The sequence below is a fragment of the Protopterus annectens genome, chromosome 8.part0, assembly GCF_019279795.1.
Source record: "Protopterus annectens isolate FY-2018-M chromosome 8.part0, PAN1.0, whole genome shotgun sequence".
Lineage (NCBI taxonomy): Eukaryota > Metazoa > Chordata > Ceratodontiformes > Protopteridae > Protopterus > Protopterus annectens.
In genome coordinates this window covers 1831556760-1831581498 of record NC_056741.1, presented here as the reverse complement: position 1 = coordinate 1831581498, position 24739 = coordinate 1831556760, and the positions used below count along the sequence as shown (strand labels likewise).

The window sequence follows — 24739 nt, the reverse complement described above, 5'->3', positions numbered from 1 at the left end:
CCAAAGGGACATGGCTAGTCTGCACAGGGGATATGAATGACTTCCTCCCTGATGTCCTTCAAGGATGCATCTGCAGTCCTTACAAATGGGTTGTCCTGTCGTCAGGCAGCCCTTCGGTCGGCCGGATTCCAAAGTCTGGGTCCGGCTTCGGCTGGTGTCGCACTTCACCCGACGTCATCGCTGCAGTTTTCCGGGTATAAAGGCATCAGCCGACGCCATTTTCCTCAGTCTTTCTTGCCGCGTGGCGCCCGAAGCAGAAGCTGTTCGCAAATGCCGGTCGGTCAGATCCAGAGATTACTACTACCGAATACTACTTCGAAGACTTCTAAAAAGCTAAGTACCCCGTTGGGGACTCTTTCTTGCCTCAGCCGATGTCAGAGAAAGTGAATAACTGTTTATCTTGTGGGAAACAAATACCTCATAAAGATTTCCACTCCTACTGCATACATTGTTTAGGCCCAGACCACGACGTAGCAGCTTGTCTAGCCTGTGCTTCTTTTAACCGACGGACGCTTAGACGTCGGTCGGAGTTTGCTGAACAGATTTTCGGTGCTGATTTTGCCTATATTATGCCGTTGGATCCTCTGACAACGCAAATTACCAAAAAACGCAAAGAAAAGGACCGACACTCGCGGACGGCGGTTTCGGCCGAAACCGCGATTAAGCAAACCGCGAGTGTCTCGGTTTCGGCCGAAACCGAGCAAGCGGTTCTTTCTTCAGCCGAAACCATGCCTTCTACCGAGGCCTCCTCTAACCTGGTAGAATCGGCTTCTGAAATCCAACCTTCTGTTGCGGTTTCTCAGGAATTATCAGACACTATTCCCCTGGATATTTCAACCCCTGCACGTGGAGCTGCTAGGCCTCCTGCAGCCATGTCTATTAAGGCCTTTGCCAGGGCTAAAGCAGCCAAAGCTTCAAAATCGGTGCCTGCCAAACCCCCCTCACACAGGCCCAGCACCAGCTCCCACATGCTTTATTTGGCTGAGGATCTAATTTCTTTAATTCGTGGATCCCAGCCTCATCCAGTCAGGACCTCTCTCCCACCTCCAGAAAAGAGGCCTAGAGCAGAGCCCCCTGAGCCAGTATCCACAGATGATTCCTCTGATGACTCAGATCATACAGACCCTCCTGAGGCTCCTTATTCCCCTTACGAAGACTCTGATGCTGAAGAGTCCATTCCTTCAGCCTCTCCACCTGAGGAATTTTCCTTTGGGGAAACCTTGCATGCTATGAGGGAACAATTTCAGTGGCAGGGCCAAGATTTCTCAGACTCCAGAAAAAGGCTTAGAACCTTTCTACATTTGCCACAATATAGGCCTTTAGCTATACCTCCAGTTCTTTCTGTTGTAGATGATGCATTTAATGATGCTTGCACTGCTCCTGATTCATTACCTCCGGCTCCTGCTAAGCCCGATAGGTTCTACAGGGTCCCAGACACTCATCACCATTTATACAAGGCTCCTTTTGCAGATCCAGAGACTATCTCCCAGGGCCCTAAAGCTGTAGCAGCTACTTCTACTAAAAACCCCCTCCCATCTGAAAGGGAATCCAGGTCCTTAGAGAGATGGGGTAAAAAAGTTTACACTTCTGCTACTTTGTCAGCTAGGGCTTTGAACTGCCAATTTCATATGATTCAATATCAAGAGTTTATGCTTGACCAGTTAACTAAAAAGCTGTCCTGGAAAACTGCTTTCCTGCTGGCAATAACTTCAGCAAGAAGGGTCTCTGAACTACAGGCATTGATGGCAGTGCAACCCTTCCTGATCTTCCATCAAGATAGAGTGTCCATGAGAACAAATCCTACATTTATGCCTAAGGTGGTATCCAGAGTGTCATTAAATCAGGCTATCCACCTACCTACATTCTTCCCAAACCCACAGAACAGGGGAGAAAGACTCTTGCATACCTTGGATGTACATAGACAATTACGCTACTACCTGGACAGGACCAAGTCCAGTAGAAAAACTGACCAGCTTCTGGTAGCATATGCAACAGGAAAGGAAGGAAAACCAATTTCAAAACAGACAATCTCCAAATGGATAGGAAACTGCATTAGATTTTGTTACTCCTACCATGGAAAAAAAACTCCAGAGAACATCAGGCCTCACTCCACAAGGGCTACAGCCACTACCACAGCTTTCTTACGAGGAGTGGCTACCAAGGACATTATAGAGGCTGCTACTTGGACCTCCGTGCATACATTTGCCAAGCATTACAATTTACCTTTATACTCTAGATCCCGAGCAGGTTTTGCCACTGCTGTTTTGCAAGGGATCCTAGCTACACCATAATCTCTACTCTTTTCCTCCTCCCCTAGTTTAGCTATGGTATTCTACCCATTTGTAAGGACTGCAGATGCATCCTTGAAGGACATAGTACAGTTTTGTACCTACCATAAATGTAGATGTCCGATAGGAATGCATCTGCAGTCAGGATTACCCACCCACCTTCCCCTCTGAGGTACTCCTTGGGTATTTGCCATCCTTCAGCTAGCTTGGGGGGGATCTATTATGGTGTATTTGTTTGTATATATGTACATACATGCTTATTTTATGTGCTTGCTCTCTACTATTTGGAAACATTGGCATTTATCCAAATTTAGCCATCCAAGAGAGCACCTGGCATCTGAGGTAAGAAACCCTGAGGAAAATGGCGTCGGCTGATGCCTTTATACCCGAAAAACTGCAGCGATGACGTCGGGTGAAGTGCGACACCAGCCGAAGCTGGACCCAGACTTTGGAATCCGGCCGACCGAAGGGCTGCCTGACGACAGAACAACCCATTTGTAAGGACTGCAGATGCATTCCTATCGGACATCTACATTTATGGTAGGTACAAAACTGTACTTTTGTTTATGTACCACATCACTGTGGTGTTGTCTGTTCTTATCAATAGCTGTCCTGGATGCAGTAGGTCTTTGAAAGCCATAATAGCATTTATTACTGCTAGCATTTCCTTTTGACTGATGTGTAGGTGCCTTTCTTTTTGTGACCATTTGCCCTGAATGCACCGATCTGTCATGTGCGCCCCCCAGGCATAGTCCGAGGCGTCTGTTGTGATGACTTGATTTGCTTGAGGCTTGCAGAATGGGAGACCTATGTTTCTTTGGCATGCTTGAGCCCACCACAGAAATTCCTTTTGAAGACTTGGAATCAGTGGTATGATTGCTTCCAAACTGTGGCTGTGTTGAGACCATAAGTTTTTTAGGTACCATTGAAGTTTCCTCATATGCAGCTTTGCACATGGGATTAGCAGGATGCAAGATGCCATGAATCCCAGAGCCTGCAGGATTTTCCTTGCAGTCAGCCTGGTGAAGGTTGCCAGTTTTCTGAAGTACTTAGTTAATTGCCCTTGTTTCTCTGGCATGAGGTTGGCCATCTGGGTGTTTGTATTCAAGCTGGCACCCAGGAAAATTATCGTTTGAGACTAATGTCTTGACTTCTTTTTGTTGACTATGTATCCCAGAGATTTCAACAACATTATTACAAACGCCAGGTGTTTCAGAAGAGTGCGTTTGTTGTCCGCTTGGATTAGGCAGTCATCCAGATATGGGTATATTTGTATCCCTTGAGGTCTGCAGAAGGCAATTACTGATGCCAGGCATTTCGTGAACACTCTAGGAGCAGTAGATAAGCCAAAGGGCAATGCAGAGAATTGATAATAGGATGAACCTGCAAGAAATCTGAGGTATCTTCTGCAATCTTGTCTGATTGGGACATGCAGGTATGCCTCCTTGAGGTCCAATGTTACCAGCCAAGACTCCTTGCCCAGCATGGGAAGAAGCTGCTGTAATGTGAGCATCTTGAACTTTGGTACGAGTACATATGTGTTTAGGATGGATAGGTCCAAAATAGGTCTCCAATCTTTGCCCTTCCTTGTTACCAGGAATAGTCTGGAATAAAAACCTTGACCCTGTTCTTGTGCAGGTACCTCTTGAATAGCTTTCATGTCCATGAGATCTGAAATTTGTTTTTGTGCCTCTGCCCTTTGATTGTGTGGCAGGTTTGGCATGCCTCTCATTTTTGGAAGGGTGTGAAAGTGGAATCTGTAGCCTCTGTCTATAATGTCCAGGATCCATTTGTCTTTTGTGACAATATGCCAATTTTTTTGAAAATAATGCCAGTTTTCCGCCTAAAGGTGCTGCCATTTGAGCCTTGCTTGGCATGCAAAGGGGAAAGTCATTGGGTCTGCTTTCTGAATGGCTGTGAACTATCCTCACCCCCTCTTGGTGTAGGTGTTTGCCATTGTCTGCCTCTAAATGATCCTTGAGATTGCCCTATACCTCTCGGGCGCCTGTATCTACCTCTTTGAGGTCTGTCCGTAACTGGAAAGGACCAATTCTTTGAAGGCCAATTTCTACTGAAACGTGGCGGTTGTACCTGTAGGAAATCTTTCACTGTTTGCATTGATTTTGCCTTTTCCTCCATTTTCTTTAATACCTCCCCAGCTTTAACACCAAACAATACATCTTTTTGAAGAGGTACATCTATTAATTTAGCTTTGACATGATCTGGTAAGGTTTGCTCTTTGAGCCAAGCATGTCTACGTATGACTGATCCTGTAACAGCAGCTCTACAAGAGGCCTCTAAAGCATCAAAACCACATTGCAAGGTATGTTTACCCACTTGCTCTGCACTATGCAACAAATCCTGCAACTCCTTCAAGTCTGGTTGTTCAGGTTGTGACATTTTGCTTTTCAACCGAGATAACAAAAACTGTTGATAGTTTAACACACGGAACTGACAGTTTAAGGCCCTCATGGTTAAAGTGGCCGAGGTGTATACCTTTTTCCCCCACCTTTCTAAAGCTCTGGAATCTCTCTCTGAAGGTAATGGATTTTTGGCAGTGGAGGCCTTAATTCCCTTGGGATCCTGTGAAATAGTTTCTGGGTCAGCCGCATGGCTTTTGTATAGGAATTGGTGTGAATCAGGAACCTGGTAATACCTGTCAGGCTTGACTTGAGCTGGAGGTAAAGAATCTGGGTGAAGGCTGGCCTCTGAATACACATCATCTAGTATGTCTAAGACAGGAGGTATAGCCAGAGGCCTGTGCTGAGGGAGCAAGAGGAAATCCCTGAGCCTTTTCTTGGAGTCTGAGTACTCTTGGCCTTCCCAGTGGAAGTGTTCCCTCAAGGTATGCAAGGTTTCCCCAAAAGAGTAATCCTCGGGGGGGGAGACAGAGGGAATGGACTCCTCTGCATCAGAATCTTCGAAAGGGGAGTAAGAATGTTCCTGGTCCTCAGAATGTTCTGAAGTAATGGAGGCCTGGTCTGAGGAAGGGTATTCTTCCTCCACTCTGGGCCTTTTGTCCGAGGGGGGTTGAGAACCCCTGATAAGTGTAATCAAATCCTCAGCCATTTTGAGCATTTGCCTTTTAGGCATGGGGCCTTGAGAGGGGCCCTGTGGAGCTTGTCTTTTAGAATGCATGGCTGCTTTAGATTTAGTGTAAGCCTTAATGGAAAAAGAAGAAGAAGGCCTGAAGACACCTTGAGAGGTGGCAGGCCTGTCTGAACTCTGAGTTTCCCCGCCAAGAGTGACTTCAGCATCTGTAGTCGGGTGGGCCGAAGAGCCTGCGACCTGGGCACAGAAGACACTGCTAATGAAGTGTCATCGGTAGTCAGGGGCTGCGAGGCCTCGCTGAGAACCGGAGCACATGTAGTCGGCTTTAGCGTGGTGTCGGTAGAAGTCGCGGACCTCGTATGTCGGTCCTTATCTTTACGTCGTTTACTCAAAATTGTAGTCGGAGTATCCGACGACATGTTGTAATTAAACTTTTTGCCAAAATAGTGTTGGGCGAACTCCGCCCGACGCTTAATAGTGCGTCTGTTGAATGTAGCACAAAAACGACAGGCCGAGACGTCATGGTCTGGGCCTAAGCAAGGTATACAGAGGGAATGGAAATCCTTATGCGGTATTTGCTTCCCACATGAAATGCAATTATTAACTTTGTCTGACATCGGTCTGGGCAAGAAAAGTTTCCCCAACAGGGTACTTAGCTTTCAAGAAGTCTTCGGTTGAAAAATATTCGTAATCTCAGGAGCTGGCCGACCGGCACTTGCGAGCTGCTTCTGCTTCGGGCACCGCATGGCAAGAAAGACTGAAGAAAATGGCGTCGGCTGGTTCTTTTATACCCCTGTCGCACTGACGTCAGGGAAGAAGCGACGACAACCGACGCCAGACCTAGACTTTGGAATTCGGCCGACCGAGGACCCACCTGATGGCAGGAAAACCCATCTGTTATGACTGCAGCTGTATGCACAATGAACATTTGTATGTTTCTATAAAAATTACACTCTCCAGGTGGGCTGGAGCAATTGTAATATAACAATATCTTATCGGTGTTATATTAAGACTAGTAATGGCAATACTCTTTGCAATACTAATTATGACTCATATTTGAACTCACTGAAAACAACCATGAATGAAATTCACAAGAATCCTGTTTTATTTAAACAATTGTCAGTTATAGACCAAAAAATGTTTCATGCAGGGTTAATGCGTATTAGTACTAAAGTAGAAAATTGTTATTTTATTTGTGGGAAAAAAGCATACAAATGGCTACCTGAGAATTGGTCCGGCAGTTGTTTTTTGGGTTATCTGGTTCCGGCTATAAGACATACTGCAGAATTACCTTTGGGTAAGATACGAAACATGAGAGAAGCAGCCGGAAAACCTGAAGGTCCAGTCGAGAAACCTGTAAATCCAGTAGGACGGATCGAAGCTGGCTGGAAAGACCATAATAACGTAAAAGACAAAAGCAAATTGACTCATATGGACTTGAGTGACAGTGTTGTATCTTGGGCAGGAATATTCCCAGCATATGGAGCAGTCAAATCAATCTGGGAGTTGAGGAAACTGTCGAAACTTCTCGAAGTAATGAGTAATGCAACTTTCTCTGCCCCAGAACTGGTGACTGATGAACTGAATGCAATGAGAACTGTTGTGCTACAAAATCGAATGGCTCTTGACTCCACCCTAGCGGTGAGAGGTGGTACGTGTGCGCTTATCAAAGAAGAATGCTGTGCATACATACCAGACAATAGGCATGAAATTAACAACCACCTAGAGGTAATTCAGCAAGTATCAGCCATGACTGAACCAGGCCCAAACCCACTGACGGACTTTTTCCAGAATCTATTTGGGGGGTGGGGTTCCATCCTAATGAATATTCTGATTGCTATTTGTGTGGGTATACTCCTAATAGGAGCATGTGTCTGTTGTGGAATTCCCTGCATGAAAAGATTAATCAAAGATTTTATTGATGTATCTGTTACTGAAACTACGTATCAAGATAATGAGATTGAAAACCTGATCTCAGACGAAAACTTTTTCTGAAGTATAGATTAAATGACTCACCTGGCTGAAAATCCTTAGTGGAAGAGGTTAGGAGACGAAATGACATTATGCATACTTCAAAATAGAATAAAAAGAATTAATAGGAGGGAAAATGTTAGAAAAATATGCATTTGAATATATGTGAAATGCTAGTTTAAAAGCAAAGTAGTATGTAATGCATTTTATTCTATTAATGATATAACAAAAAGGATGAATTCATGTGTAATTGCAAGTAGTTTTGAAACTGCAGTGTGGCTTGTAGCAAGTTGACCTCTGACCCTGGCAGCTGCCAGCTCAGCAAGTCTTAATGTTTATGCTTTTCACAAGTAATTATCTGCTGGGTCAGGAAATTAAATATGTGAAATAATGAAATCTTCTGCTCTTTCCTGCTGGGATGATTTGGCCTTGTCTATGTGTTACTAAGATAACACGCAGCTGTTGGGAAAGTGTTACAGGGAACAAAGAAGTGTATTAAAAGACTGAATCTGCTATTGTATTCGGACTAGTTTGAAGCCTTGAAGAAGTAACTTTACAGAAAGACATTATGTCTGACCAGGTGGATAGCAAGGTCGTATTGTTACCAGAGGAAAACTTTTTTTAAATATACAGCATCAGCAGTATTTTATGAATAAAGGACTGTAAGCTAAAGTGATGTAGATGCCCTGTGACATACCACGCCAGTAAGGTGGGCACAACTTGAATGTAAAGACTATAAAATTGTATACTTCCTGTTTTATGTCAGACAAAATTCTGTACTTGTACGTTTTTTGCCTCCTGGTGTACACTAGTAAACTTTTGAACCTGAACCTCCTGTGTATTGATCTCTTGATTTTATTTAACAGCTAGACAGAGGGACAGAGCTGAGAAAGATGTGCAACAGGTAAGGGTGATAAAGGATAGTGAGGGAAACATACTCACAAGTGAGGACAGTGTGTTGAGTAGATGGAAAGAGTACTTTGAAGGGCTGATGAACGAAGAGAATGAGACAGAAGGCTGGATGATGTGGGGATAGTGAATCAGGAAGTGAAACAGATTAGCAAGGAGGAAGTAAGGACAGCTATGAAGAGGATGAAGAATGGAAAGGCTGTTGGCCCAGATGACATACCAGTGTAAGCATGGAGGTGCTTAGGAGAAATGGCAGTGGAATTTTGGAAAGTCAGAAGATGCCTGAGGAGTGGAGAAAAAGTGTTTAGGTACCTTTCTTTAAGAATAAGGGTGATGTGCAGAGCTGCAGTAACTACAGACGGATAAAACTGATCAGTCACAGCTTGAAGTTATGGGAAAGAGTAGTGGAAGCTAGGTTAAGAATGAATGATTAGTGATCAGCAGTATGTTTTCATGCCAGGAAAGAGCACTACAGATGCAATATTTGCTCTGAGAGTGTTGTTGGAAATATACAGAGAAGGTCAGAAGGAGTTGCATTGTGTCTTTGTGGACTTGGAGAAAGCATATGACAGGGTGCCTAGAGAGGAGTTGTGGTATTGTATGAGGAAGTCGGGAGTGGCAGAGAAGTATGTAAGAGTGGTACAGGATATGTACGAGGGTAGTGTGACATTGGTGAGGACTGCGGTGGGGGTGACAGATACGTTTAAGGTGGAGGTGGGATTACATCAAGGATCAGCTCTGAGCCCTTTCTTATTTGCAGTGGTGATGGACAGGTTGACAGATGAGATCAGACAGGATGCCCCATGGACTATGACGTTTGCAGATGACATTGTGATATGTAGTGAAAGTAGGGACCAGTTTGAGGAGATCCTGGAGAGGTGGAGATATGCTTTAGAGAGGAGAGGAATGAAGGTCAGCAGGGCTAAAACAGAATATATGTGTGTAAATGAGAGGGAGGGTAGAGGAATGGTGAGGATGCAGGGAGTAGAGTTGGTAAAGGTGGATGAGTTTAAGTACTTGGGATCGACAGTTCAGAGTAATGGTGAGTGTGGAAGAGAGGTGAAGAAGAGATTACAGGCAGGGTGGAATGGGTGGAGAAGAGTGTCAGGAGTGATTTATGACAGACGGGTACCAGTGAGAGTGAAAGGGAATGTCTACAAGAGGGTAGTGAGACCAGCTATGTTATATGGGTAGGAGACGGTGGCATTGACGAAAAGGCAGAAGTCAGAGCTGGATGTGGCAGAGGTAAAGATGCTAAGATTTGCACTGGGTGTGACTAGAACGGACAGGATTAGGAATCAGTATATTAGAGGGTCAGCTCAGGTCGGACAGTTTGGAGACAAAGCAAGAGAGGCGAGATTGCGTTGGTTTGGACATGTGCTGAGGAGGAACGCTGGGTATATTGGGAAAAGGATGCTAAGGATGGAGCTGCCAGGTAAGAGGAAAAGAGGAAGGCCTAAGATAAGGTTTATGGATGTGGTGAGAGAGGACATGCAGGCGGTTGGTGTGAAAGAGCATGATGCAGAGGACAGGAAGAAATGGAAGCAGTTGATCCGCTGAGGCGACCCCAAACAGGAACAGCCGAAAGAAGATGATGATGATGATGATGCTAGTGCACACAACCTGTTGCATTTTTATGCCATTCCCTGCACAGCTTTCTGTTGTTCAATGCCCTCCAGGACCTGCGTTTTCCAGAACTGTAATAGGCATACCACGATAGACTTGACCACATGCTTGTAAATGGGCACGATAAGGTCTGGTTTTCCAGACACTGTTTATTTATTTATTTTAACATCTCAGAAGGCTCTCCTATTACTGCCATTTAATGTACACCGCCTACTTAAGATCATCTAATAACAATTATAAGGCAAGCGTCTTTTCCATTTTATTGTCAGTAATTCAATTTCAAAAAATTTTATCTTTTCTCAAATTTTTACCATCTGGATCAATTAAACTGCACCTCTATACACTAACACTACTAAACTCCCTGACAAAACCACTACTCTAAGCTTGTCAAGTTGTGTTATTCTCGTACCCACCCAAACTTTTTTTTTTTTTTTTTTTAAGTAAAATCTATTGCAAGCAGGTTACATTTAGGAGTTACACTTCGTACTCGATGAACATTTACATACTTGAGCAGCTTTCTTCTCTTCCTCAAAGCCATGCATATCTACTTCCAAACCTCGTTCCTCTGCTATCAGACTAGTAAGATCCACAGGAAATCCATAGGTATCATACAGCAGCCAAGCAGTATCACCTGGAAAATGAAAACAAAATAAGCTCTCAGAAAAGCAACTGACTATATCCTCAAACTACACAGGTGTGAAATATATTTTACATCCTATATATTTCATCAAAGCAACAAATAACCAGAGCAGAGGAATAAAGGCTAGACTATGATCCATACAACCCAGGTTAATTTAGCAGCTCAAAAATGAAAGTACTGGCAGGGGAGGAGTTTGAGACGTACACACAGGGAACACAACATAGATGTCTTTGGCAGAGTTCAGGGAAACAAATGTAAAATGCTTCCTAAGAGTGGGTGGGGCAGCATGCATACATCAGCTCCTTGCAGAAGTGAGGAGATGACTAGCTCAGTCTGCCCACTGCATGTCCCCATCTACAGGGTGCTACAGGGGCATACACTGGGTGGGGACAAAGAGAAAAATACTCCCTTCAGCAATGTGACACAGACCCAGATGCTTTGACCCAACTGGTGGCCCCAACCATTTTCGGAATTAGTCCAGGGATGGCTAGGAGGTGTACGCAGACCTGACGAATGAAGGCAGACACCAGAATCAACTAATGGACAGCTACAGCAGACAAAACTGGAGAAGAAAAAACTGTGTGTGAGAGAGGGACAATGTATTGCAGTTAAATTCTGCATATTCAGCATTAAGTTGCAATGAAATCCTTAAAAGGAGAATGGCAGACTTAAATGAACTATGTACCAAAATGTTCCAAGGAAAATTCCTTGAAAGACTTATCAAGGACCCCAAAAGGGAGATGGACATACTGGCCTTTTACATGTAAGTATCAAATGTACAGCTTCACACTCATACATTATACCCTGTTTCGATACATGGTTGGTATATGACTTAAGCCAATGATAGGAAACGCAGCTCAGATCCAGCACATATAACTTTACTAATTAGTCATTATTTCACAAATAATAAATCCATTTCATCAGACAAAGTTGCACTTTTGTCAACGTTAAGCTAATAGGACTAGAATTCAACACGTTAAAAGAGACAATCCATCAAATTCAAATTCAGCACAGAGCTACACTGAAAAAAAACTAACAGAATGGTGGTCTTTAATCTATTTTGTGCCAGAGTATCCTGCTGCAAATCCCTGAAAGTTAAAACTCTCTAATGGGTATGACATATTTATTTATTTATTTGCAGTTGGTTTACCAGGATAGTCCATTGGGTCACAAAGAACCCATTTTCAATGGAGTCCTGAGGAGAAAAGCTCCAAGCAGAAAATTACAGTGAAATATCTTGTTACAAATTGTTATAGTTACAAAAGCCTAGTAAAAACAATTACAAATACAACAGAATAGTGATTAATATACAATCAAAAGAGAGAATAAAATTTACAATATGATAACAGAGGTGACTTTACATATATGGTATGTTACACTAAGAGGTGCATGTTATGCAATCGGTAGGGATGCAATGGGGAGAAAAGCTCCAAGCAGAAAATTACAGTGAAATATCTTGTTACAAATTGTTATAGTTACAAAAGCCTAGTAAAAACAATTACAAATACAACAGAATAGTGATTAATATACAATCAAAAGAGAGAATAAAATTTACAGAGGTGCATGTTATGCAATCGGTATCAAGGCTTAAACAAGTGACATCACGATGTATGAGATAGGAGGAGAAAAGAAGAGAGGAGAGGAGATTATATGAGGTGATAGCAAGAGCATTCCCACTGGGAAAATAGATGTGAGTGAAGAGATTTTTTGAAAGAACGGATGTTTGAGGTGGTGCGGATGGGTAGTGGTAGGGAGTTCCAGAGACGAGCTAGACTATAGGATAGGAGATTTTTTCCTGGGGGACGAGATGGTTTATATAGTTCTATTAGGTTTTGGTTGTTAGATCTAAGTAGTCTATCAGGGAGGTGCATTTTGAAGGTAGAGGGAAGGGTAGAAAATTAGCTTGTGGGCAACAGTAAGTTGAGTATAGGTAAGATGATTGGTGAGTTCCAACCATTTTAGTTTGTGGAGAGATGAGCAATGGTGTGAAGAGGACTTATGGCCAGTAGCAAACTTGGCAATTTTGTTATAGCAAGAGGAGAGTTGTGATTTGAGTGAAGATTGTAGGCTAGTTAGGAGTGGGGCACCATAGAGGAGGGAGGAGATGAGAAATGTGGTGGAGAGGGTGATTTTAGTGGAGGGTGTTAAATAGCGATTTTGTCAGTAGAGCATACCTATTTTTTTGTGGGTTTTTTTTATATTAAGTTGAAGATGGGAGCAGAATTTGCAATTTGGACACCTAATAATTTGGCCTCTGAAACGAGTTCGATGGGTGTATTTCTATGACTAGTGATAGGGAATGTACTTATATTATAAGAGGTGGCTTTGGATGGGGTGAATAGCATTAGTTTGGTTTTAGATGCATTTAGTGCGAGGTGATTTTTTTTCATCCATAGTTCGGTGGTTAAGAATGCATCTTGTGTGAGCTTTAGAAGGGTAGGTAAAGAGGTAGCAGAACAGATAATAGTTGAATCATCGGCATATTGGATGATGTTAGTGAAGGGGATGGAGTTATGGAAGTCATTTATGAATATATTGAAAAGAAGGGGGCCTAGTATGGATCCTTGAGGGACACCAGTTGGGGTATTACGGAATGGGGAGGTGTCTTTTTTCCATTTTACAGCTTGGCATCTATTAGATAAGTAGCTAGTGAACCAATTCAGAGAGGAAGGTGACAGGTTAAGCTTAGAGAGTTTAGTTAGGAGTAGATTGTGGGAGATGGTGTCGAAGGCCTTGGAGAGGTCTAGCAAAAGGGTTGAGACAATGTGGCCCGAGTCTCGTGCTTTATTCACAGTTTCCAGGAAGGAGAGAAGGGCAGTCATAGTGCTGTGACCGGGTCTAAAGCCATGTTGTGTGGGAGTAAGTAGATTATTATCTATGAGATATGGTAAGAGTTGTAGGTGGATACACTTTTCCAGGAGTTTAGAGATGGGGGACAGGATGGCGATGGGACGGAAGTTAGTTATGTTATTATTGTTGCCACCTTTGTGCAAAGGTACGACATAAGCCTTTTTCCAGATTTGGGGTACTAAACTTTCTTGAATGGAGCGGTTGATTAGAATACTGATGGGGTAGGCAATGGCTTCTGCAGCTATAGCAAGATAGTATGAAGGAATGTTATCGGGGGCATGAGAGCATGGTTTCAGTTTCAGGAGGAGTTTTTTTATGGTGGATGTGGGTACAGGTTTGAGTGAGAATGGTGGAAGCTGACAGGAGGGGGTATTGAGGGGTGGTGATGGAGGGGAAATAGGGGGGGAAGCAGAGATGGGGGGTACAGGAGGTATAGGATTGAAAGAGGATGATGGGGATAGTGTGGAGGGTGTGGTGGTGTTAGAGGATGAGAATGATAAGGTTAGTTTGGATATGGAATCAATGAAAAAAGTATTGAACTGAGTTAGCCAGATCTATGTCTGGAGCTTCAGGGTCTGGGCTAGGGTTGTCTGATTTGCTGGGGTTAAGGAGGGTGGAGATGCCTTTCCAAAACTTTTGGGGGTTTGTTTTGTTATTGTTTTGGGGTATAGAAAAATAGTTATGTCGATCTATGATGATTAATTTTTTTACTTTGTTCCTAAGCATTTTGAATTCATTATGAGTGAGGGAAGTCCTAAGTTTTTGGTAATATGCCAAAGCTTTATCTCTGAGGTGCATGGTTGCCAGTGTGTTTTTTGTTAGCCAAGGAGCAGTTTTGTTTTTTATTCTTTTTGTCCTTAAAGGAACATGGTGGTCTAGGCGGTTCAAGAAGGTTGTGTTGAAGTGGATGACTGCTTGTTCCAGTGGTAAAGTTTTTAAAGTATTCCAGTTTATTGCTTTTAGAGAGTTGGAGAAGGTAATGGGATTGAAAGTTTTTTGGTGGCGTATAGTAATATAAGTGTGTGTAAGATGCAATGAAGAGGGCAAACGACGTATGAATGTGGGTAAGTGATCACTAAGGGAATCGGGAAAGGTGCCACTGTCTGAGAAATAATGAGGGGGGGAGACTAAAATCCAGTCAAGGATACTACCATTATGGACTTGTTTTGAGGGCCTGGTTATGGAGTTGATCAGTTGTGAGAATATATAGAGGTTAATGTTAAGTGGGTTTGTGGGAGACTGTATAGAGGACCAGTTGATATTAGTGTCCCCCAGAATTATTGTTTCCATGTTAATGTTAACAGAAAGCCAGGAGAGGATGTCCTCAAGTGTAGAAGTATTGTCACCAGGAGGGATGTAAAGGGAGACTATACATATGTGTTTATGTTGGTTAACTTGAAGTAGGGCTAAAAGTAGTTCGGCTTTATTAAACTGGGGTGTGGGTTTGTTATAAGGAGTAACTGATAAGGAGGATAAGTATAAGAGGGCTACTCCGCCTCCTTTTTTTGTGGGTTCTATCTTTTCTAATGATTGAGTAATTGGGTGGTATTACTTCAGTATCTTTTATATGGGGTTTCAACCAAGTTTCAGAGACAGACAGGATATCTGGTTTATTGTGTGCAAGCCAGGCATGGAGATTAGGGACTTTTGTTAGCTATGCTTTGGGCATTTAAGGAGGTGAATAGTAAGGATTTATCTGTTGAGGCTGTTATGGCTTAATTGTACCAACTTCCTGGGTTTCACAACACATTTCACTAGCTTTGTCTAGCATGCTCCACTACACACTGTGTACTCCATTCCATTAGAGGTGAAAGGCTATCTTGTTTACTTGATTAACATACTATTGTTGGCTTACTCTTGCTTATTTGGAGACCAAATGAAAAGGGTCACCTGACCAGCCCTTTTTGTGCACAAGATGGGGAATGCAGCACATTGTCCAGAATATAGTACTGTTGAGATGTCATTACGTCATGAATAAAAAAAAAATTTTACACACACATATATATATATATATATATATATATATATATATGTGTGTGTGTGTGTGTGTGTGTATATGTATATATATATATATATATATATATATATATATATATATATATATATATATATATATATATATATATATATATATATGTATATATATATATATATATATATATATATATATATGCTGCTAAGACAGTATGACATTCGAACACCTGTTACAGGTAAGAAGGACTTGTACAACTGTACTTTTTCAAGCAATTGCAGGTCATTAGTGGCATAGGCACATGATTTGTCCTTGCACCAAGTAGCAGGCTGTATTAAGAAGTTAAATGGTTCAGTTTTCTGGATACCGTGGATACTGCAAAACTGTTGATCTAAAACAGAAAATGTAATTTAAGCATTTTGTTTCATAATGTTGAGTATACAAAAAATCCATTATACATTTCTAGTACTTATAACCCCCCCCCCCCCCTTCACCCTTCTTTACAGTCATTTGAGAATTTGTGTGAAATTGATTTTTGGAATTTAGGAGGTAAGAACTTCAGTAATAATACGCTTAATTTGTCTAGTGATGAAAATGAATATTTGAAAAAACTAAAAGCTAATAAAGGGATGAGAATTGTTAAACTGGATAAGGGCGGGGGCAATGTGATCATAGATCTTAATTTGTATAAGGAAAAAATGAAAAAGATTTTAAATGGCACATCTTACAAAAAGGTATCACTTAATGAAGATAATAGTGCTTATAGAAAGGTTAGAGGTGAATTGAATGACTTACTTATTGATGGAAGCATATCCACTGATGAGCTTAACTATATGACTGCAATCCCCCCTAAAATACCCACCATTTTTGGCCTGCTCAAAATTCACCAAGACTTGGGCGAACCACCCATGAGACCCATAGTCGATGATCGAAGGTCTATCACACAACCAACTGCAAAATTCTTGGACATTAAATTGAAAGAATTATCAGATGAAAGACATTGAGACTCATGGGATTTTCTTACAAGAATTAACACTCTTGATTATATAGCTGGCAGCGTGTTTATTACCATTGACGTAAAAGACCTTTTTACACTGTTATACCACATAAACTTGGTATCGAGTGGTTTTGTGATTATCTTTTAGATAAGGGAATACCCCAAAGCAGTGTAAATGTGTATGAACAATTGTTAAGACAGTATTATAGAACAACTTTATTTTATTTGATAATGAGTTCTTTTTGCAAGTTGAAGGGGTTTCAATGGTTTCAGCTTGTGGTGGTTTATACGCCAACATTGTTATGCTCCAGTGGGAAAAGAAGTTTTTATTGAATTCACCCTATTTTTTGTACTGTAAGTGCTATATGCGATTTTTAGATGACATTTTTATTTTTTGGGTATGACCTCCTGATATTATTGATGAATTTTTAGAATATGTGAATAATTCCACTGTATTTTTAAAGTTTCCCCATACAACCGGTGTAGATGAAATTTCATACCTGGATGTTATGTTAATGAAGAATAGGCAACATAAAGTGTTTAAATTAGAGATTTTTAGAAAATCCACATATTCAAATAGGTTCCTACACTACGATAGTTCTCACCCTTATAAACAAAAGAAAGTAGTGGTGAAAGGGCAGTTTGTAAGAGCTGCATGGATGGTTACACTATTTGACAGGTTTCTAAATGAATGTGACATTTTAAAAGAAATGTTTATAAGAGGATACCCATTTAACCTAGTGACTGACATTATGACTGAATTAACAAACAAATGTGAAAAGGGGGATTTTTTACCCTTGCTATACCAATATGAAAAGGATGTTAGGACCAACATTGATTATTTAGGGAGTACCAATAATTTAAATGGTGACAATTAAATGATGTGATTAGGGTGGAACCTGGAATACAGGATAACTTTAATAATGCATTTATAAAAAACTTTCAATAATTCAAGTAAGAATATAGTCAATATACTATTTAAGAATTGGATAGTCATGGCCAATAACAGGGACATTAGAGAATATAACTAAGAAATAATTCCAAGGCGACTGCAATCACGATGTGACCTTTTAATAACCAGTGATGCGATGACAAAACTGACAACACAAAATTGTAATAGCAGCAAGGCACGAACATATATTTTGTACACACTAAGCGCTTTCACCGATCTAATCCGTAGGTTTCATCAGAGTAAACCTGCTTTGAAAACACATTTCCTTATTAAGGTATTCTCATTAAAAATTCTCCAATCAGCTTGAAGCTATCTTTGAGTCATTCATAATATAATTAATACAGGTTAAATTAAAATAAACGCCTCCTATCTTATGAAACCATTGCATATAATATGTATGCAGTGATGTATAAATATATTTATAAAAATGTATAAATATATATATATATATATATGTATCTTTATAAACACTTAAAATCAATATAAATGCTTTAGATATTTACACAAATACTTAACATAAATATATATAAAATACATATTCTTTCAAAAGTTAAAACATTGAAAACCTTGAAAGTATGTATAAATGTAATGTTTTGTTTTGTTAAAATATACACTTAACATAAAAACAAACACCTGGTAACCTATATTACAGTTTCTATCCATCAATGTCCAAGATGTAACAATAGTTAACCATTCAAATAAGATAAGATTTACATTTAAGAATACTGGAGATGGAAACATGTTTGTTAATGCCTGGCATATTACAGGCATTCAACCTATACCAAAGCCCTATACCAACCCAACAACACACCAATTCTTTCTACCTTCATAAGGTCATATAACAACCTGAGGAATCTACGTTCCGCTAACAAAATGTTGATTTACACTTCCTTATCATATAACTCAGCAGGCGACTCCATATTTTCTAACTCAGTTGGTAAAATTTGGAATCAATTACCACAAGACCTTACAACCCTAACCTCTCTCCCACTATTTAAAACTAACCTAAAACATTTCCTCTCTAACCACTGGTTATGCTCTTGTACCAACCCTGACTAACTGTTATTCACTAATTTTCCTGTTTCATTTAAAACAGAATATTCTGAACTATAAACCTCTTTATGTAACTCTCTATAAACTGATCTTTCCTCTTAATTTCTAACATTATCATTCCTGAGTACCACTTTCCATGTTCGATTCTTTAACTAACTTTTTAATGGTACTTTCTTTAAATTATGTTTTGGTATTTGTAAATTTTTACAAATCAAAATATGTAAATTGTAAATTTTTGTTAATCTGCGGATGCATCATTCTATATTAATGTTTATTTTCTAATAGTTGTACGATATATCTCTATGCTTTTTTACAAGGATGTTTTTAATATGTCTTTAAGATGTTTTTTTTACTGGAGCTTTTCTCCTCGGACCTCCACTGAAAATGAACATGCATCCAGTTGGATTAGCCCGGTCAACAAATATAAAATAAATTAAAAAATAAAGAGTACAAAGTGGGATTTCCTAAAGGCAGCTAAGGAAAAGTACAGTTTTGTACCTACCATAAATGTAGATGTTCGAGTGTATAAACTGCTGCAGTCATCACACTTATCTGCTGTCAGGCGGTCCCGCAGTCGGCCGAATCCCAAAGTCTTGGTCCGGCGTCGGTTGTCGTCGCTTCTTCCCTGACGTCAGTGTGATAGGGGTATATAAAAGAGGCAGTCAATGCCATTTTCTTCAGTTTTTCTTGCCCCAGATGTCAGGTGCCCCCAACTAGGAAGGCAATACAAATAAGTAAGAAAAAATACCTTAGTAGATAAACAAAAGTACTAGCTGTTAGCAAATAAACCATATAGACAAGCATCCAATTGATTGATTTACATGGAGTTATAACTAACACCCTTGTATGTAGAGGGGATGGTGGGAGGGTAACCTGGACTGCAGCAGTATATACACTTGAACATCTACATTTACGGTAGGTACAAAACTGTACTATGTTCATCGTGTTATACTGCTGCAGTCATCACACTTGGGTTGAATCCCAAAGCTATGGGTGGGTGGCTGGTACTAAACTGGGTTAGGCGATGCTAGGATGCCCTGCAGAACTGCAGTGGCAAAACCAGCTCTGGTTTTTGAGTATAATGGAAGGTGGTAGTGCTTGGTAAAGGTGTGCACTGAACTCCAAGTAGCTGCCTCCAGAACGTCCTTGGTTGGACCCCCCCTGAGAAAGGCTGCTGAGGTTGCTGTAGCCCTGGTAGAATGGGACCTAATATTAACAGGCACTGCTTTCCCATGGTGTGAGTAGCAAAAGCGGATACAATGTGCTATCCATTTGGAGATGGTCTGTTTTGAAATAGCCTTTCCTTGTGAACCTGCAGCATAGGATACAAAGAGCTGGTCAGTTTTTCTGAAGGTCTTTGTCTTATCTAAATAGTAACGTAGCTGTCTGTGAATGTCCAAAGAGTGAATGAGTCTTTTTCCTTTATTCTGGGGGTTTGGATAAAAGGTGGGTAAATGAATGGTCTGATTCAAAGCCACAATGGATACTACCTTTGGCATAAAGGTAGGGTTAGTTCATAAAGAGACTCTGTCCTGATGGAAAATGATGAAAGGTTCCACTGCCATAAGTGCCTGTAGTTCTGAGACCCTGCGTGCTGAGGTGATGGCCAGCAACAGAGCTGTTTTCCATGACAAGTATTGTAGTTCTTCTGAGAATGCTGGTTCGAAAGGAGGTAGTGTGTTAATTTTTCTAAAACGAAGTTGAGGTCCCAAGCTGGCGTTGGGGGTTTCCTGGGGGGTCTTATATTATTTGCCCCTCTGAGAAACTGCCTTAGTAAAGGGTGTGAGAATATGGGAGGATCCGTATTATATTGAGCTGAAATGGCTGAAGCATGTATCTTAATGGATGAGAGAGAAAGGCCTTTGTGTAGTATCTCAGTTAAGTATTGCAGTATTTGAGGAATGTTTGGTATCCAAGGATTTTGGCCTTTAGCCTGGTTCCATGCACAAAATCTTTTCCATTTGTCTGAGTAAGTTTTTCTGGTGCTGGGCCTCCTGGCCTCCAAAATGACATTCAGGACGTCCTTTGAGAGAAGTGCTGATTGATAATTCAAGGTATTCTCCATGCAGCTAAATTTAAAGTCCTGAGCTGACTGTGAAGGATCTGAGAGTTTTGCTTGGTCAACAGAAGTGGCAATTGCGGCAAGATCCATGGAGGGCTGTGAGTCAAGTTCCTTAGTAATGGGTACCAGTGCTGATGTGGCCAGTCCGGAGTAATGAGGATCATTCGTGGTCTCTCTGATCTGACTTTCAGTAATACTTTGGTCAACAGAGGTAGTGGTGGGAAGGCACAGAATGTCAATGCTGTCCAACTGAATGATAGGGCGTCCACTTTCCAGGCTAGGGAATGATAAGTCCTTGTGCAAAATTTCTGTAGTTGGCAGTTGTTGGGGGAGGCAAATAGATCTATGTCTGGGCGTCCCCACCTTTGAGTTATCATTGAAAATACTTGTGGGTGTAGTCTCCACTCGTGAGGATCTGCCATATTTCTGCTTAATTCGTCTGCCAATATGTTTTCCTTTCCTGGCAGGAATTGTGCTTGCAGTTGAACTTGGTAAGTCAATGCTGTGTTCCACAAGGTCATTGCCTGTCTGCATAAAGGGTTGGAGTGTGTTCCTCCCTGTTTGTTTATGTACCACATAACTGTGGTGTTGTAGTTGTCCTGGATGCAAGAGGTCCTTGAAGGCTGTCATTGCATTTTGCACAGCTAGCATCTCCTTTTGGTTGATGTGTAGATGCATTTGTTTTGCAGACCATTTGCCCTGTATGCACTGTCCTGCCATGTGTGCTCCCCAGGAATAGTCTGAAGAATCTGTTGTCATAGTTTGCTTTGCTGGAGGTAAGACAAAAGGAAGACCCTTGTTTATTTGACATGCTTGAGCCCACCATAGGAACTCTTTTTTGAAGGCTGGGAATGAGAGGTATACTTGTTTCGAGGCTGTGCCTGTGTTGAGTCCATACACTTTTCAGGTACCATTGTAATTTCCTCATATGCAGCTTTGCATATGGGATTAGTTGAATGCAGGATGCCATGAACCCCAATGCCTGCAGGATTTTCCTTGTAGTGAGCTGGGTAAAAGTTGCCATCTTTTTGAAGTATTGAGTCAATTGTTTTTGTTTGTCTGGCGTGAAATAAGCCATCTGGGCCGTTGTATTTAAGCTGGCACCCAGGAATATTATCTGTTGTGAGGGTATTAGTTTTGACTTCTGTTTGTTTACTGTGTACCCTAGGCAACTGAGCAGCTTTATTACAAATGCCAGATGCTGTAATAGAATGTCCTTGCTGTCCGCTTGGATCAGGCAGTCGTCCAGATATGGATAAATTTGTATTCCTCATTGTCTGCAGTATGCAATTACTGATGCCAGGCATTTCGTAAATACTCTGGGCACAGTAGATAAGCCAAAGGGCAATGCAGAGAATTGATAATGCGTTGTACCTGCCAAAAATCTGAGGTATCTTCTGCAATCTTGTCTGATAGGGACATGCAGGTATGCCTCTTTGAGGTCCAAAGTTACCAGCCAAGACTCCTTGCCCAGCATGGGAAGAAGCTGCTGTATTGTGAGCATTTTGAATTTGGGTACCTCCAGGTATGTGTTTAGAATTGAGAGGTCTAAAATGGGTCTCCAGGCTTTGTCTTTTCTTGATACTAGAAATAGTCTTGAGTAAAAAACTTGACCTTGCTCCTTTGTAGGTACCTTCTGAATTGCTTTCATATCCATGAGAGCTGAAATTTGCGTTTGCGCCTCTGTCCATTGGTTTGGAGGCAGATTTGGCATGCCTCTCATCCGTGGTAAAGTGTGAAAATGAAATCTGTAGCCTTGAGTAATAATATCCACAACCCATTTGTCCTTTGTTATGATGCAGCAATTTTGTGGAAATAGAGCCAGTTTTCCTCCCAAAGGAGCTGCCAGGGCAATTTTGCTTGGCAGACGAAGGGGGAAGTCATTGTGTTTGTTTCCTGAAGGGTTGAGATCTTTCGTCTCCACCTCTTTGAGTTGTTGTATGCCATTGTCTAGGCCTGAAAGAACCTTGTGGCTGGCCTCTGCCCCTTGGGCGTCTGAACCTACCCCTTTGGGGTCTGTCTGATGCAGGAAAGGACCAGTTTTTTGATGGCCAGTTTCTGCTGAAACGAGGAGGTTGTACCTGTAAAAAAATCTTTAACTGTCTGCATAGATTCTGCCTTTTCTTCCATTTTCTTTAAAACTTCCTCTGCTTTGACACCAAATAACACATCTTTCTGCAATGGAGCATCCAATAACTTTGCTTTGACATGTTCTGGTAAGGCTTGCTCTTTTAGCCAAGCATGTCTACATATTACAGACCCTGTGACAGCTGCTCTACATGAGGCTTCCAATGAATCAAAACCACACTGTATGGTATGCTTTCCCACCTGTTCTGCTGCATGCAGCAAATCCTGCATCTCTTTGAAATCAGGTTGATCTGTCTGAGGGATCATTTTCTGCTTTAACTGTGCAATCAAGTACTGCTGGTATTTCAGCATGTGGAATTGGCAGTTTAAGGCCCTCATGGCCAAAGTGGCAGATGTATACACTTTCTTCCCCATCTTTCTAATGCTCTGGAATCTCTTTCAGAAGGTAGTGGATTCTTAGCAGTAGAGGCCTTAACCCCTTTGGGACCCTGGGAATGGTTTCGGGTCAGCAACAGGGCTTTTATATAGAAACTTATGACTATCAGGAACTCGGTAGTATCTGTCTGGTATAGCTGGTGCAGGAGGTAAGGAATCTGGGTTTAGACTAGATTCGGTGTAAACATCATCCAAAATGTCTAAAACTGGAGGAATTGCAAGGGGTCTATGCTGTGGAAGAAGAAGAAACTCACGGAGTCTTTTCTTAGAGTCAGAGTAATCTTGGCCTTCCCAGTGGAAGTGTTCCCGCATGGTGTGTAATGTTTCCCCAAAAGAGTAGTCTTCAGGGGGGGAGACAGAGGGAATGGACTCTTCAGCATCTGAGTCTTCATAAGGAGGGAAGGAGTAATCCTGGTCCTCAGAGTTAGCTGAGGAAATGGATGCTTGGTCAGAGGAAGGCTAATCTTCCTCCAGTCTAGGCCTTTTGTCAGGAGGGGGTTGGGAACCCTTGATAAGGGTAATTAAATCCTCAGTCATCTTAAGCATCTGTTTTTTAAGCATAGGGGCCTGTGGGGGGGTCTGTGGACCCGGTTTCCTGACTTTAAGGGGAGTTTAAGTTTAGCACAAGAATTAATAGAGATAGTTGTCGGTTTGAAAACACCTTCAGAAACTGAAGGCCTGTCCAAAATCTCCGGATCACCGTCAGGGATGGCATCCGTGGGGAGAGATGGAACCGGCTCCTGAGGCCCAGCTGAGTCAGTTTGGGAGGCCGTCTGAATTTCTAAATCAGCGGTAGTCAGGGGCTGCGTAGGCGCCTCGCCGAAAACCAGAGAACCGGCGGCAGGCCTTGCTGAGGCTTCGGTATCTGGTCTTGGCCTTGGCTGCCTGTCCTTATCCTTGCGTTTTTTAATCACTGCTGATGTCAGTTGATCCGACGACATGCTATAGTTAACTTTTCTGCCAAAATAATGTCGGGCGAAATCTGCCCGACGCTTGATTGTACGTTTGTTGAACCTAGCACAAAACCGACAACCAGAGATGTCGTGGTCTGGGCCTAGGCAAGGAATACAATAAGAATGTAAATCCTTATGAGGTATTTGCTTCCCACAAGAAATACAATTATTAAAATTATTTAAAAGAATATTTGAGTCTTGTATACCTCATGGGAATTATGATGGAAAGGCTACAGTTCCCTGTGGTAGTTGTAAACAATGTTTTAACATTTTTAGGGAGAAATATGTACAGTTGGAAAATGGTCTTGGTAGTAGGGTAAAATTTTGTAAAGGTAATTGTAACACAAAGATGCTGGTGTATTTGGCCATATGTAATGGATGCCCCGCATACTATGTGGGTAAAACGGAAAGGGCATTTAAGTATAGGATGTATGAACATTGTTATGATGTCAAAAATAAAAAAAAGAGACCAGTGTTTTGTATAAACATTCCATTCAGTGTGGGTCCTTCAGTGGATATAAATTTGGCATTATAGACACAGTTAGAAATTACACGGGGGGGTGGTGACGTAAGGAACATGTTGCTTAACAAAGAATTGAAATGGCAACTTAGGTTGAAATCCAATTTACTCCCTGGATTGAATGAATACATCTCTGTTAAAGGCATCTTTGGTGTGAATTTTAGTAGGGCATACAGATGTTTACTATTATGGTTATTATGTTTAAAATAATACTGAACGTTTACAAAAGTTCTTTATTGTTTTTTTATTTTGATATGAATATGACATTCTTCATAAATTCATTTACACAAATAATTTTTTATAATCAAAGTGCATTTTATGTTTTATTTAACATTTTTAGGATGAGATGAAGTGATATTTGGATACTGTTTC

The 24739-nt window shown here is 41.3% G+C and overlaps 1 protein-coding gene across 1 annotated transcript in view; it reads right to left on the bottom strand.

The window, feature by feature from the left end:
- LOC122808571 (alanine--tRNA ligase, cytoplasmic-like) overlaps positions 1–24739 on the bottom strand; it is an 859981-nt gene that overhangs the window by 524206 nt on the left and 311036 nt on the right. The window contains exon 7 of the mRNA XM_044079527.1: positions 10352–10476. Coding sequence (XP_043935462.1) covers positions 10352–10476 — 125 coding nt within the window. The remainder of the gene's footprint in view (positions 1–10351; positions 10477–24739) is intronic.